The 15755-nt window shown below is 37.0% G+C and overlaps 1 protein-coding gene across 2 annotated transcripts in view; it reads right to left on the bottom strand.

The window, feature by feature from the left end:
- Nucleotides 1-1190: 1190 nt before the first annotated feature.
- Nucleotides 1191-15755, bottom strand: part of LRIF1 (ligand dependent nuclear receptor interacting factor 1) — a 15185-nt gene continuing 620 nt past the window's right edge. The window contains exons 2-5 of one of the 2 annotated variants that reach the window (XM_008069259.2): nt 4855-6361; nt 3374-3646; nt 2664-2668; nt 1191-2207 (exon numbers count right to left, since the gene is read on the bottom strand). In XM_008069259.2, the coding sequence (XP_008067450.1) occupies nt 1772-2207; nt 2664-2668; nt 3374-3646; nt 4855-6361 (2221 nt within the window). In that variant the 3' untranslated portion in view covers nt 1191-1771. Of the gene's footprint in view, nt 2210-2663; nt 2669-3373; nt 3647-4854; nt 6362-15755 lie in introns of both variants that reach the window. The other variant, XM_021718176.1, reaches the window with a different exon arrangement.

The following is a 15755-nucleotide window of genomic DNA, read 5'->3' as shown; positions in this document are numbered from 1 at the left end:
ACAATTTAAAAAGTATTAAAAGTGAACAATGGGATTATTTTTCAGGAAGAATAAATGTCGAAGTCTTAATATGTTTTGACCCGAAATTGAACTTTCTTTCCTAGATAAAGCCTGCATTGTATCAAGTTGAACTACAGCAAATTTCTGAGAACATCAAGAATGCCATGAAGGAAAACACAGAACTTTTAGAGAAAATATTCCTTTGGGAAAAGAAGGGTCAAATTCTCTGTAATAAAGCTGGTGTGCAGGAAGAACAAGTGAAATCTGAAGATGAGAGGGAATCCAAGGAAGACACTTCAGAGAAGATCAAGAAAAAGCAGTCAATAGATGTGAATGATGCATTTGAGCATTCAGAGCTAAGGAGCTTGAGGTCCAATAACTGTGTCCAGGAAGAAATTACGAAAAGCCTAGAAGACTATGGTGATGCATTGAGGTCTCTGAAAGCTGCATATGAAACTGAATTGAAAATGCTGAAGATAAAGTAGACTGTCTTTATAAAATCTACAAAGAGAGATGACAGAACAGAAAAAGAATTCAGGAAATGCAGGAGTAGCAGCAGAAAGCAGAGCACACCTTCAGACACTAGACCACCACTCATGGAAAAAAGGTTCAAAACTACTGGCTGAAGACTCATGTTTTTTGGAGAGGGAGAAGGCCAAACAGGCCAGAGGTCACCCACTTGAAGCACAGTCTAGAAAGAAGGCAAAAACAAGGGCTTCAAGAGAGACAGAAGATGCAGAAACCAGAGCTACAAAGACTAGACACAAAGAACCCTCCACACAGAGCAGATTCAGGACTTCATTTGATTTCCATGAGGCACAGCAGTGAGATCCAAACTGAGAACACAAAGAACAAGCACAACCATTCTGAAATTTGAAGAGGACACTGATCTGTGATAAATATTCTATGGTACCTGTATAATTTGAAAAGTTGCAAGATGTCCTTTATTGTCTCAGTGTGTTCCCTGCCCAATGCTGCATCCTTCCTATTTATACTTGTTTCTCCTAATAAACTTTTACAGTACTATTTTAAAAAGTGACTACTGTTTAGACCTACTTTTCACACAATCTAAGTAATCTTTGTATGGTCCAAAAAAGCACCATGTCTAAAAATAATAACCCTTTAAGCAAACAATACATCAGATAGCCTGAATTCTAAAATACATTTGGATTATATAAAATTGATGTGAAGTAACAAAACAAATGTTCCTCACTCTTGAGAAATGTTTGAATAGTCAAATAATGCTTCTGTAATACATTTTACTTCATGCAATAAAAAGAAAATAACAAAATAATGGTGAGTAGAAGGTATCATTATTTTGTGGGTAAGGAGACCAAACAAGAACATATACAAAACCATTAGTAAAGCTTAAGAGCTGAATGCCTCTCTTGGATGTAGAGTGTCAATACACAAAAATTACCTATTATTGGAGTAACATCTGAGCAATTTAGCTAAAGATACAAAAACAAAGTCCTACACAAATATTCAAACCTGAAAACTCTGAGTTAAAGTAAGAGAAAAATATATAATTTTTCCTTCCCAAAAAGGTATCTAAGACAATGGTTTAGATACCCCATGTGGATTATTCACAAATTATATATGAATCAACCCTTCTGTATTCCTTAAATGAAGTTTCATAATCAACTGATGAAAAAACAAGTTTCATATTCAAAGACATTTTCAAAATGCAGCTACAATTAACTCATTAAACCAAAAATGTATACAAAAAAACACAACTATTTCACTGAAGTCTTTAAGTATAGGAGAATTATTATTTTTGGTGCATCTTCTTACGCATTTCTTCAAGAGCTGCTTCCTTCTCTCTCAGTACCTGTTTCAGTCTTCTTATTTTTTCATCTCGAATGGTTTCTTCTAACTCTGGTGGTGTCACTGGAAAAAGATCTTCAATATAATTTTTATTAAAGGAATGACTTTGCTCATAAGCTGCATTTGAACTCAATGTGCTTTTCTCTTGCTTCTCATGGGTATTGTGCTCTATCTCAGCTCTTTTTTCTTCTCTGGTTTTGCTGTGACTTGTGAGAATATTGTGTTGTGATACATCTGAATCTGGTAAAATACTGCTAAGGAGTTGGGAACTGGTGACATTAATCTCCCCATTTATGACTGTGTTATAAACACCTCCAGTTTTTCTCTTCTTTCTGTAATCCATCTTCTTAGCAGTTTTTGTTTTTCTTTTCTTATCGAAACTCTGTTGAATAAGATTCCAAAAGAAAAACAAAATGTTATTGTCACATATATAGCATGCTCTCAAATTTAACAAAGTTTGCAGAAGTAAATATTTAGCAATTATAATTAATTGAACAAAATTTACTGGGGACAACTACAGCAAGAAATGTTTCCCACTGTATGGTACCAAAATGAAGAACAATGTCTTACTCGTAATCACTAAGAATAAATCACCTAATTCACAGTTCCTTGCTCTGGTCAAGTATCAGAAGCCATATTGATCTATCAACAAATATAGCACTTGTGAAGCACTTGTGAACTACAGTGAACTTTTTTTTCTTTTTCTTTGCACAGTAAGCATAAGTAGAAGATTTTCAGTGGGAAAGGTTGACTGATCTCTGAACTAAAGTTCAGAATATGAAATAATAATGATTTATTTATAAGCAGAATGACAGTAGGTAAAGTAACAAGGACACTTCTTCTCATCATTATTAATCCCATAGGCTACTTAAAATACTAGTATCAACAGTAATACTGCAATAAACATTTGCATGCTTATATTTTCCCACTACATTTAAATTATTTCCTTTAGAAAGAGTCCTAAAGCTGGGTGCAGGAGCTCAAGCCTATAATCCCAGCAATTTGGGAGGCTGAGGTTGCCTGAGCCTGCGAATTCGAGACAAGTCTGGGTAACTTGGCGAGACCTCATCTCTACTATAAATCAAAAATTAGCCAGGCATGGTGGCACATGCCTGTGGTTCCAGCTACTTGGAATGCTGAGGTAGAAGGATCACCTGAGCCCAGCAGGTTGAGGCCGCAGTGGCCATGAGTGTGCCACTGCACTCCAGCCTGACTGACAGAGTGAGACGTTTGCCGCAAAAAAAAAAAAAGTCTTCAAAGTAGGAAAACTACTTAAAAAACTAGGGCCATTTTCTTATCATAGCATAATTTAAAAAAAAAACAGTAGGTGAATAAAAACACTTAAACAGCATCCTGAGGTAACTGGGGATGCATTTTTATCTGTGCATATATGGTTCTTTTTAACAGTTTGATGTGTCATACTTATTAGCAAATTTGGTAACAAACATCATTTAAATTAATGCACAAGGCTAAAAACCAAATCAAGAAAATTACTACACCAATGTACAACTGTAGTATCTATAAAAAACATCTTAAAGTCTATTACCTGTTTTCTTCCTTCTTCCTTCACCATGAACTCTGCCTTTTTGTAAGTACCACTCTTCATCAAACTGCTAAAAGAATCAAAACCTTCTCCAGAGCTCAAATGGTCAGGAATTCGAGTAAGGCACACTCTCAAATCTTTTGTGAGACCAAATATCTTTTTAAGTTCAGCATCATTCTTCATATATGATGCCTTATTACTTCCTCCTTGAGAAATTTTCTCATCTTTTCTTTCTTGAGTACTTTTTTCTAATGTTGATGCCATCTCATTCTGGATCTAGAATTATGAAAACACACAAACAATACTGGTAATTACTCATTTGATCAATCTAGCAACAAAGCGATTGTTTCGTCTTACATAAAAGAACACATCATGCTTTAAAATCCTAAATGAATGGTTTGTATTACCTTGGCCTTTCCACCCAAACTGAATTTAACCAAGTACAAACCTAAAATATCCCTATAATTTCTCATTTAATTTGTTGCACTAGAAAAGTAACGATAAAAGCAGTCAATTCTCAAACAACTGAAATGAGTAGACAGACTAATGACAACTTAAAAATAATCTACCTGATATTATTTAGAAATTGTCTTCTGGAAAAGTCTTATGCCTTTTACTCAATCTTGTATTTAACAATCAAAATTTACCTCCTTACATCTCTGGATTTCAATGAAATCTGTACTAAAGAGGAGGAATGCTGATATTAAGCAGACCTCTTAGCAAGCAAGCAAAGGGTAGGTGAAAATATTTAGTAAGCACACACACACAAACCTAAAGTAGAAAAGAAAGGTAACTAGATGGATATGTTGGGTAACTAGATGAGGAGTCAGAAACAAGTTTTTAAAAAAGGAAATTTGTCTACCAAAAAAAAATCCCACCTAAGATGTTGTTAAAATCCTACTTACACAAATTACTGAAAGGTACTAACTAGCCCTGTCTCATTTCTTCCATGGTCCAGCTAAAAAAATGGCTGAGTATCTCCCCACCAATACCACACACATACACAAACCTCACAAAACCCCCAAACAGCTCTCCTGTATAAATACTGATCTCTTCTTATACCAAAAAGTATGCTATCAAATATGTATGTACATATATACATGTATAAGTATATATGTATGTATGTGTGTGTAGGTGTATGTATGTATATACACACTCACACAATTACATTAAGCTTTAAATTCATTTTTCTTCCCCAACTCATCTAAATCTTGTTGCTCTGTGATTTTTTTTGTTTGTTTTTTGTTGCTCTTGATTTTGCTTTAAAGAGCAAATGATTTAAGAGAAAGATATCGATTAAACGATCCCAACTGTACTCCTCAAATATTTACTCAGGTAAAACTTTTGACTTAAACATTCATGTGTGTATAGTATATATGTGGGTGGGGTTGAGAGAAGAGGTGTCACAGATAACTTTAAGAATTAATAAAGAAAAATTTTCTATAGAGATATACAAAAAGAGCACCCTGACATGGGAAAATTACCTTTGGTTCTTGGTCTCTGAAAACACACTGTTGTGAAGTAACAGTTGTTGCATCAACAGAGGAACTTATTTTCTCTATGCTCTGGATGATACTTCCTTTTCTGGGGGCACTGTGTTCTGTACTAAAGCCATCTGGAAAGACTGGTTTTGTGAGTAAAGTCTTATTGTGTTTTAAGTAGTTACTGGACTGGTTCATACTGTGTGGATTTGTGGTAGAAGGAGATGGTTTCTCCAATTTTTTATCCTTCTCTGCCCCTAGATTGGCCATGGAAGCAAGCTGGGTATTGGAAAGTGATTTTGTCTCCATCTGAGATTTACTTTTAGCCAAAACAATATTTACAACCTCTCTGGATATTTCTGTGACTGGACGTGAATTTACTATCTGTAACATGTCTTTTCTTAGTGGAATATTAGGAGAAACAGAAGTCTGTTGGTCAAGCTGTGATGGCAGAACATCTGTCCCCTTTTTAGCCAAGAGATAGACTTTCTCATTATACATAACCAAAGCATTATCTTTAATAGGCATACTTTTGGACTGTGTCCCACTAGGTCTGATGGTACTCAATGGGGGCACATTTATAGTATTATCTCCCAAACTTTTTCTATCTACAAAAGTTTTTAAAATCTTTGAAGCCACATTATTTGAAGACTTAACAGGAACAAGAGATGGAGTATAAGGCTGTAGATTTTCTTGAAAAATCCATTTCACTGGAGCAGCTTGAGAATGCTGACCACCTTTTAATTGTGTCTCTGCAGTAACCTTCATTGGCATTTGTGTGGTGTTTAGTATCACTGGCTTTGCTATTTCAGTAACAGGTTTTGGGTAAATGTTTTGAAAGTTCTTGGTAACTACGTTTTTCACTGTTTTTACAGGAGATACATAAATAACAGTTGGTATTTGGGAGGTCTCAATTGCTCCTGAGGTACTTGTGGTTGCAGCTGCAAGTATCTTTTGCTGAACTGAAGGAGGCAATGATGACGCTGGTATAGATTTCACTTCAGCATGGGCTGGAATCTGTAAATGATGCCCAGAAGGTAAAACTGGAGACTTCACAGTCATTGGAACACTTTGGGAATTAACTACAATAAAAGATGAATCATTTTGTGTTGAGGAGGGAGGAACAGCAAATGTTTGCATGGTGAGTCCATCAATTTTTACACCATGACTCTGAACTTTAGAAACTGATGAAGTAAAATTTTCAGTTCCCACAGCAGTAACTCTAGCCTTTTCTGCTGTATCTACTGTTCTTGTGAGAAAATAGTTTGAAGAACTGGGTGGCTGAAAAATGGGCAATTGAACTGATGCACTTGTGGAAGAGCTGGGAATCTGAGTCTGAAAAGTAAGTTGAACTGGTTTTCCTGTATTCCCTTTCAAAGCATCAGACATGACTGAAGATTGAACTAGCGGCATAAGATTTCCAGAAGAATTAGGAATTGGAAGTAATTGCAGAAGATTTTTTCCATCCGAGCCAATCGTCTGAACTACTTGGTACATGCAGCCTGAAACACTTAAAAGAACATTATGAGTAAATAAACACAACATACTACATGGTACATACATTTTATTTTAAAACAAATATTTGCAAATATTATCTGTAAACATTAAACTATATAATTTTTCATTTTGAGTTTTCAAAGTGAAATATTGCAAAGCACAGATTTTGAAGAAGTAGAAGAGATAATCAAAGATATAGTCAGCTATACATATAAAAAGTATGCTACAAATATAGACTTCTCTTTTAGACTGTTAGTATTCCCCCTTCGTCTTTTCCTTGAATTCTTCCCTCTTGTCCTCCTCCTTAAATCTTACTGAGCAAGATTCTCATTCCCCCTTCACTCACTCATTCTATTTCCCTCACTCTTCCCCCCGACCCTCAATCTGTTGTCTTCTTCCTACTAACAACTCACAAGTTCAAGTCAGTCATTCTTTTGCTTAAGAAATCTCATCTGGTGTTACCTTAGTTTGCCACATTTTTGTACGTAGACTTAACTGAGCTACTCATGTAGGAATCATCTTCTTTGATTATTGTTTCAGCATATGTGAGGCTTGGTGCTAAACAGTCCTTGACACAGTAATTATTTATATTAATTTACTCTCAACTGCCTACCAATATATACCTATAATACTACTGCAATTTCAGCTGAACAGTTTTCAATAAGCGTGGAACAGACCAGAAATCAGTAATTTTTATTTATTTATTTTACTGAACCAATTTTGACCCCCATGCTTATGAGCTATTTCTTAGTAGAAATTGTCAGATTTTTAAAAAAGTTAATATATAAGTCTTTGTATAATCAGTTATTTGTGGATAGTTGAATATATACGCTCTAAATTATTTATATATAAAGCCATTTTTCAATTCCTGAAAAATTCTGAGTCCTCATGGGACTCAGAATCATCACATATACTATCACTCTACCTAGGTATGCCTCCCCTTCCCAACTCTTCACATAGATCAAGTCATGGCATAAATGATATTTCCCAAGAAAAACATTTTCTGACTACTTTACCTGTATCCTTCCTTCAAAATTAACCTGTATTACACCTGTTAACTTCCTTCATGGTACAAATTACAGATTGTCATATAAAACTGTCTCTTAGCTGGGCTCGGTGGCTCAGCCTGTAATCCCGCACTTTTGGGAAGCTGAGGTGAGTGGATTGCCTGAGCCTGCGGGTTCGAGACCCGCCTGGGCAACTTGGTGAGACTTCATCTCTACAATAAATCAAAAATTAGCCAGGCGTGGTAGTGTGCGCCTGTAGTTCCAGCTACTTGGAAGCCTGAGACAGAAGGATCACCGGAGTCCAGCAGGTCAAGGCTGCAGTGGCCGGGAGCGGCCACTGCACTCCAGTCTGGGCGACAGAGTGAGACTCCAACTCAAAAAAAAAAACAACAAAAAACAAAAAAACTGTCTCTCATGTTAAATTCTAGCAACATGAGTACAGGATCCATGTTCTACAGACCTGTTATGGTCTTAAATAAAATGCAGAAAAAGTTCAAGGGTAAATAATATTAATGATTAGAATTTTCAGAAGTATAAAAGTGTGTTTTACTACCTATAAGCTTGTTTCCAAAAACTTCAGGTATTAATAAAAATTAATGTGCAAAACTATGCATCCTAGAAAATGTTGGAACTCAGTTTTACCTTTCTGCAGCCCATACAACATCATTCTAACATAACAAAAATTTAAAACAGCCTTCTAGAAACTTGATAGTCGGTCAAAATTTTATACTGACTTTTAGTAAATTAAAAGTTTACTGCTAAAGAGAAGAATGATTCCAAAGAAAAGTATGAATTATTGCTTTCAGAGCTTGAAGAGGAAAACCCATCTCTAGTACTTCCCTACACTCCAAGAAAACACATTTGAACTGGATAAGAACTTATTCAACATTAATTCATTAAATAAAAATTTACTCAGTGTCTGTTATGGATCAAGCACAAGACTCAGTTAGGGAAAAAGTTCAGTAAGCTATAGCCTGTGGGCCTAATCTGGCCTACTCTGTTTTTGTGCAGCCTACAGGCTAAGAATGATTGCTTATATTTTAAGTGATTTTTAAAAAATCAAATTAATATTTCACGATGTGAAATTATATGACATTCAAATTTCAGCATCTATAAAGTTTTATGAATATACACATTTTTAATGTTTTGTATATGGTGGCTTTCATGCTACAATAGTGGGAATGAGTAGTTGGAACAGAAATCTTATGACTCAAAGAGCTTAGCCCTTTACAAAAATTTTTTGCTTGCTCCCAAGATAGATTAACCCACAATCCCTATAGGAACTGAAACTACTGGGTAAGTCGACAAGTAAGTAGACAATTATCATTTAGTGAGATAAACGATGTAAATGAATAAGGACAAAAATGCTTGCTCCTTTCTTAAAATATTATCTTCCCAAGGCTTCCTACAAGATGAGATATTCTCCTACCTCTTTAGTGGCTACTCAGTCTCCTTTGGTAGCTCATCCTATCTGAATCATCCTTCATCAAAGCTTAGAAAGAACTCTTCTCTTCCTGTTCTTTCCCTGGATAGCTTCTTTTAAATGAATGACTTCAATTACATTACCACTTACATACCAACAATTTCAATACTGTTATCTGTTGCTCCTTTGAGATACAGGCATAAGATTTCTGTTCCAACTACTCATTCCCACTATTGTAGCATAAAAGCCACTATATATATACATATATGCATATATATATATGCATGTATCTCAAAGGATATATATATATATCTCCCCAACATCCCTCTTAACATTTCCATTCAGAATCTCAAAGGTTCTCAAAGGTTCCTAAAACTCAACACTGCCAGATCTCTGTCCACCTAGCCTCTCTACATGCCCCAATTCCTTCTTCTCTAGAGTGTTCTTTGCTAAATGGCATCTCATATATCTTAGGTACCTAAATCAGAACAGGAAAATCCTGCTTTTTTATCTCCTATATTCAATCCACCAAAAAATTATGTTTATATGGTCTCCCAAGTTTTCCTTGGTTTGTTCAACTCTTCCCAAATCAACTGTTATAACTCTAGGTCAAGCAAACATGAGTATTCTACTAAAATTTCATTCTCAAAGATGATCAAATATGTTCTCTCAGTTGAATCTATCCTTACTCTGTCCTCATTCTCTAGGTGTTCTCTGTTGCAAATGATAATGCTAGCAAACTATTCCTCCATCTTGATCCTCTTTCCTATCATGGTTGCCACTGTACACAATTTGTTTCTTTTGACTTTCTTAATGCTCCCTTTCTTACTCATTTTCTGAATTCTAAGCATTCAACTATGACTACCCGCAAAGTACAGTCTTTGACTCAGCTTTTTTCCTTCAAGACATTCTTCCTTTAAAGACTGCACCAATTTTCATGACTTCAACTATTTCCCTGAACTATCTCCTCTGCAATAATGATTCCATAATTATATCCTTTTATTCTTATCTCCTAATACCATCACTTTAAATTCACCAAGTTAAAATCACTCTCTGTTGAAGTAATCTATCCTACCATCCAATCATGTGGCACCACCACTATTTTCCAGGTCATTTAGACTTTAACTCTCCTAGTTATCTCTGACTTATCTTTATTATATTTATTTACTTTAGATTCACCCATGGCACCTTGCATGTTTACAAAAGATTTACATTCAATAAATACATAATGAATACATTATCAAGTCTATGAAATTTTCTTCTTTTTAACAGATCTAATCCATCTTCTTTCTTCACCACTACATCTTCTACCATCTATATCGGACCTTCATCACCTATGTCTAGCACTATCAACTCATACCTATAGATTTTTGCTGATGTTTAAACTATTTTTTTGACTGTCGTCACTACTGATTATCTCTAGTGAGTTAAAATTGCTTTCATCCTGTTACCTCCTGCTCAAATTTTCAAATGTTAATCACTGCCAATTCAGCCTGACATGAAAACCATCTACAGTCTAGCTCCAATCTCTACAATAATACCACCTACAACTTCTCAATTTATTTGTCAATTGTCCTTCAAATACCAAGCATAGGAGACTCTCAAAAAATATTATATCAAAAATGATGTAGTTCTTTCTAATAAACATTTCGAGCAATATCTCTTAATGCTCTTTGTCCACTCTCCTCTGGTTTATTTTTGTACTTCATTTGTCAGTAACATGTGCTTAACAAATTAGAAGCTTCAACAGAGCAGAACTTATACTTTAATTATTTGTGTAGGAGTAAGCATGTTTAATTGACACATTATTTAAACAAATTACATAGACTTGTAATGCAATGTAATTACATAGACTTACACATACTATGTGACTTCTATATTTCTATTTTACAAAAAAATTATGAATATTGCACAAACTATTTTCAAAGCTGATCACTGAATTTTCCCCCTTTTCCTCTATTTCCCTCCATAAAAGGAAGAAAAATGCAGCTTACTCCCTGTCAATACAACAGTAGAGACTCACATAATCTACCAGACCATAAATCCCTTAAGAGTGGATTATCCTATTTATATCTATATCCTCTGAATCTAATTGAGTAACACTGCAGGCAGTGTTAGCTGAACTCAGTCCTACAAGCTATAATAAAAAGAAAATCCATGTTTTCCTGTCAATAAATGGAGCATGTTCTAAAACTAAAACTGAAATGCAGAATGCTAAGGACAAAAGTGATAACTCAGGGTGAAATTCATACTCCTTCAATTAATATGCAGTTTTTCAGATCCAGGATGAATTTTCCATTTAAGAAATTAAAACTCTACAGAGATTCTATTTTCTAAAAGACTATATCCTGCTGGTTAATGTCAAACTAAAACTAGAACCAGATTCTGCACTCTACGGTCATTTAAAAAGAATCATCAACATGCTAATTATTTTAAATCGGCTGGTGTTCAAACTCACAAACTACACTGGAAAACAATACCATTTATGTTTTTTAAAAAGAAAATATAAAAAAGAAAAATTACGGGCTTCTAATCCTGGCTCTTACAAGTACTAGTTGACCAACTTTGGAAAATTTACTTAACCTCTTCAATATCTGTTTCTTCACTTGAGAAATGAGGAAAATAAGGTTTGCTATGAGAGGTAAATGGAATAACTGTCTAGGAGCAGGCAATTAAATTAAAATATGCAATTCGTCTCCAGAATAGGAAATCAATTACATAAGGTCTTTTAAAAATGTAAGGCGACAATGAGTAAAAAAACATAATGAACATACTGATAATACTATCTAACTTCTGACATTTTTGACTATTCTAATATTGGTATGAGGTATTCACATATTAGAAGTGGAATAATGAAAATACTGGAGACTAATAAACATTTTGTAGATAGTTTTGCAAAATATATATATTTTAAACTGTTAGTATACCCTTTTCATCTTTCTATAACATTTTATACACACGTGAGTACATAATCATTTTTGGGGGTTTTTTTCGGTCAAGGTCTCACTCTGTCAACCAGACTGGAATGCAGTGACACGATCACAGGTCACTGTAGCCTTGATCTCCTGGGCTCAGGAGATCCTTCCACCTTAGCCTCCCAAGTAGCTGGGACTACATGAGTGCACCACCATGTCCAGCTAAGTTTTTTTTATTTTTGTAGAGACAAGGTCTTGCTATGTTGCCCTGGCTGGTCTTGAACTCCTGGACTCAAGCTACCCTTCTGCCTCAGCTTCTCAAAGAGCTGGGATTACATGGTGAGCCACTATGCACAACCCATAATGTAACAGTATATACAACATGTACCATAGTATGCACACAATAGATATATTATAATTTTTGTGAACTCTAGTACTAATAAATAGTCCACCATGGTAGGTATTACCATTCCTATTTTTATAGTTGAGAAAATGGAGATCTAGAAATATTTAATAACTTACTTAGAATTAATGCCCTCCTTGAGCAATCATATCCACTTTTTGCATTTACTTGAGCATAACCACATTATTACAGGGTCCAAAAAATTCAAATGCATAAACTGAGGAATTAATGATCAGTTAGCTGTGTAGTACGTGTGCCTGCCTCTCTCACACATACCCACTCATACAAATCACACAAGATGATAAAATTTATACAACTAAATATACACTGAACTGACAATGAAACATTATCATTCTAACCAAAGCAAACCCCTTGCTGAGGGCACTAATTTTAGCTTCTCACTTAAAAACAAAGGGTTAAGGATGGATAGATCATATGACATCCTAATTCTTATTATATATAATCATATGTTTTATTATAATACCTTGAGGCTGATGCTTCCCAAGTCTCTATTTTCAGCTCTGACTCAGCCTGAGTTTCACATTTAAATATCTGGTTGCATTCTTGACATGTTCCTCGTCTCAGTTAATGCACTAATATTCACCCAGAAAAACATATCATAATTGATCCCCCTTTCTTCCTACCACTTCATTAACAAGGCCTACCTATTTTCTTTTCTATATTTCTTTGAATCCAACCCTAGTCCACCACATCAGCTAGTTCAGGCCCTCAGAATCTCTTCTAAGACAACTAAAATGGGATGCTTAATGTGAATCCCTCACCCACCAACCCACTCTGCCCTCTGTCACCTAAAAATCTACATCTGTCCATCTTTTTCTTAAAATCGCCTTTGCAATCTCCAATAAGTGAAGCCTTGTCTCTTTAGTAAACAGAACCCTTAAGAGCTATCTATCTATTCTACTTATAGTACAAAATCAAGCGATAAATACCAATTGTTACAATAAACCGTATGGGTGCTTTATTTACTAATTATCTGCCTAAGCAAATCCAGCACTCAACTTTAACTGAACAGCTGATACTTATGTTTCCTAATGCAGCTGCTCCAGGAATCTTTCCTACAACTCCCTTCCTTTATTACATCTCCTCTACCTCGTCCCCACCCTCACCAAGACTACAAGGTTTCTCATGAAAACTGTCCATACTCTAGTCTTTAATCAGTCTTTTCATTTAGCACCATCTATAACATACACGGGTACTCAATGAGTATTTTTTAACCAAATGTTTAAACTGCACTGACATGCAGTGAACTAGGATATGAAACCAAGTCTCTGCAACCCCAAAGCGTACCTTCTTACCACAATTCTATCCTGACTCCTAATTTGTTCTTTGCTAATAAAACCCAAATGAAAATAAGCTAAATGAATGTTCTCAAAAATATCTTCCAAATTTTTTCTTTGTACTGTAAGATTAAATCAGGTTTTCCATTTTATGTTCTGATGAATTAGAAGCACTTCAAACAATATACATTCTGTATTTCATTACTGAAAAATTTTAGAAAAGCAAAGCAGTAACTCAAGAAAAATTCAAAAACCTACAAAAATAAAACCATACGATCATTTAAGTTATGAAGAAAGTAAGTGATTTAATATCATCCATAATTACCAGAAAAATCAGAAAACCAAGCTTCCAGTAAACTAAAAGGGCTGACATCAATCATATTTTTACAAAGTTATATTTGGACATCATGCAGATTGTTACTGACAAAACAGAATAGAATCAAATATGCAATCATTAATCAAAGCGTCAAGCAGCTTCAGAAAGAATCTGGTAAATGTGTCAAAAATGTGATGTAAAACCCCAACGATGTTAAGAAATAAAGGCATTCAAAGATAATGAAAACAGTGCATATATCAATGAGTTACTAAACTCAAAATGACTTATGAATGCAACAAAAACACAATCTGTAACAAAAAAAATCTCCAAATTGCCAAAAGGATCAGATTCTGGATAACAGAGTTAAAGCAGCGGACTCCAGCCTCCGTGGCATCAGGGATTGGTTTGTTGGAAGGCAATTTTTCCACGGACGGGCGTGGAGAGTGTGGGGAGGGAGAGAGAACCCTGAAGCGTTGGGCTGTAGGAGCACCACCTAGACCTCGCGCATGCGCAGCTCTCAACAGGGCCCGTGTTCCAGGGAGACTGAGGCCCAGGGGAGGTCAGGAGGCGGAGGTCAGTTCACCCGCTGCCCACCTCCTGCTCTGCGGCCCGGCTCCTCACAGGCCACGGACTGGACTAGACTGGACTGGTGCCGGTCCGCGGCCCGGGATTGGGGACCCCTGAGTTACACAGTACACAATAAACAAAAATGTAAAGTTCTTTATCTTGTTTTCGATATTTACCAAAAAAACGCAATCCTAAGACAGGTGTCTATAAATTACGTTAAGCCAGACGTCACCAGATACCCAGGTGCGAAAACAAGGTTAGCAGAAATCACTCATTCAAAAGTAATATATCTATCCAGGGCACTATCACTACCCCTTCCCCTAAAGCTTCCATCACACCCCCCCACACCCCCCCCAGCACTAGCTCTTTGATGATCTGAAATACTTCTTCCTGGGCGGTGCTTTGTTATTATTTTAGCTCATCGCTCTAGTGGCCATTTTCTCTTACACCATCATGCACGCTTTTAAAGAACACCATTACTTACGTCTTACTGTAATCAGGCTTTCTACCTACTTAGAATGGGGAAAAAAAACAAAAAAAAACCCAAACCTACCTGGGTAAAGATCCGTACCCAATTTAAGCTGTGTTCTCACAACACCAACCAACAACACGTGACCAGTGCTTTCCTCTTTTCCTAGACTAAGCATTTCACGTGCCTGCCTTCTCCGCGTCCCCAGGCTATGCCTAGGTGCTGTCACCTACAAGCTGGAGGCGGAGCCCCCCCCCCCCCCCCCCCCCCCCCCCCCCGGCCTCACACGCGCTCATTGGCCCAGCCAGGCGAATCCCCCTCCGCGAGCTTTTCCTCTCTTCCTCCTTCTCCTTCCGCAGACCTCGCATCGATCGTCTTCTCGCAGCTCGGGCTGCATCCACTCCCCACGGAGAGGACGGGTTTCGGACGGGTTTCGGCGCTCTGCCCTGGCTAACGTTCGGCTCCCGTTTCTTTTCATCTCGGTCAACACGAGCGCACGCACACACACGCGCACACACACACACACCCCCAAACCCAGACATCTCGGTCAACACAAGCGCGCACACACACACACACACACACCCACCCCAAAACCCAGACATCTCGGTCAACACAAGCGCGCACACACACACACACACACACCCACCCCAAAACCCAGACATCTCGGTCAACACAAGCGCGCACGCACACACACACACACACACACCAAAACCCAGACCTGACTACGACTGACCATCTCTGTCCTACAGCGCGTCTTTCTAAACAGACTGGGATCCCGTCTGGTTCCTCTACCCGGACACCTCGTCACACCTGCTTCAACAACGCCGTCCAGACCGCCTAACTTCCCACAAGGCGGCTCGCTCTCTTTGTCCTCCAATACTCGGTTCTGTTTCCTCCTCTCGCTGCCCAGCGCGCCGTCGACCCGATCCGATCTCGCGGATCTAGAACCGCTTTCTTCCATCACACGCCCCTCTTCTCTAACGCACGCCAGGAAGACGCGGCGGGCGCC

Source organism: Carlito syrichta, unplaced genomic scaffold (assembly GCF_000164805.1).
Source record: "Carlito syrichta isolate Samal-C Ts95f unplaced genomic scaffold, Tarsius_syrichta-2.0.1 Scaffold311899, whole genome shotgun sequence".
Taxonomy (NCBI): Eukaryota; Metazoa; Chordata; class Mammalia; order Primates; family Tarsiidae; genus Carlito; species Carlito syrichta.
The sequence above is the reverse complement of the archived record's forward strand: the minus strand, read 5'-3'. Positions and strand labels throughout refer to the sequence as shown.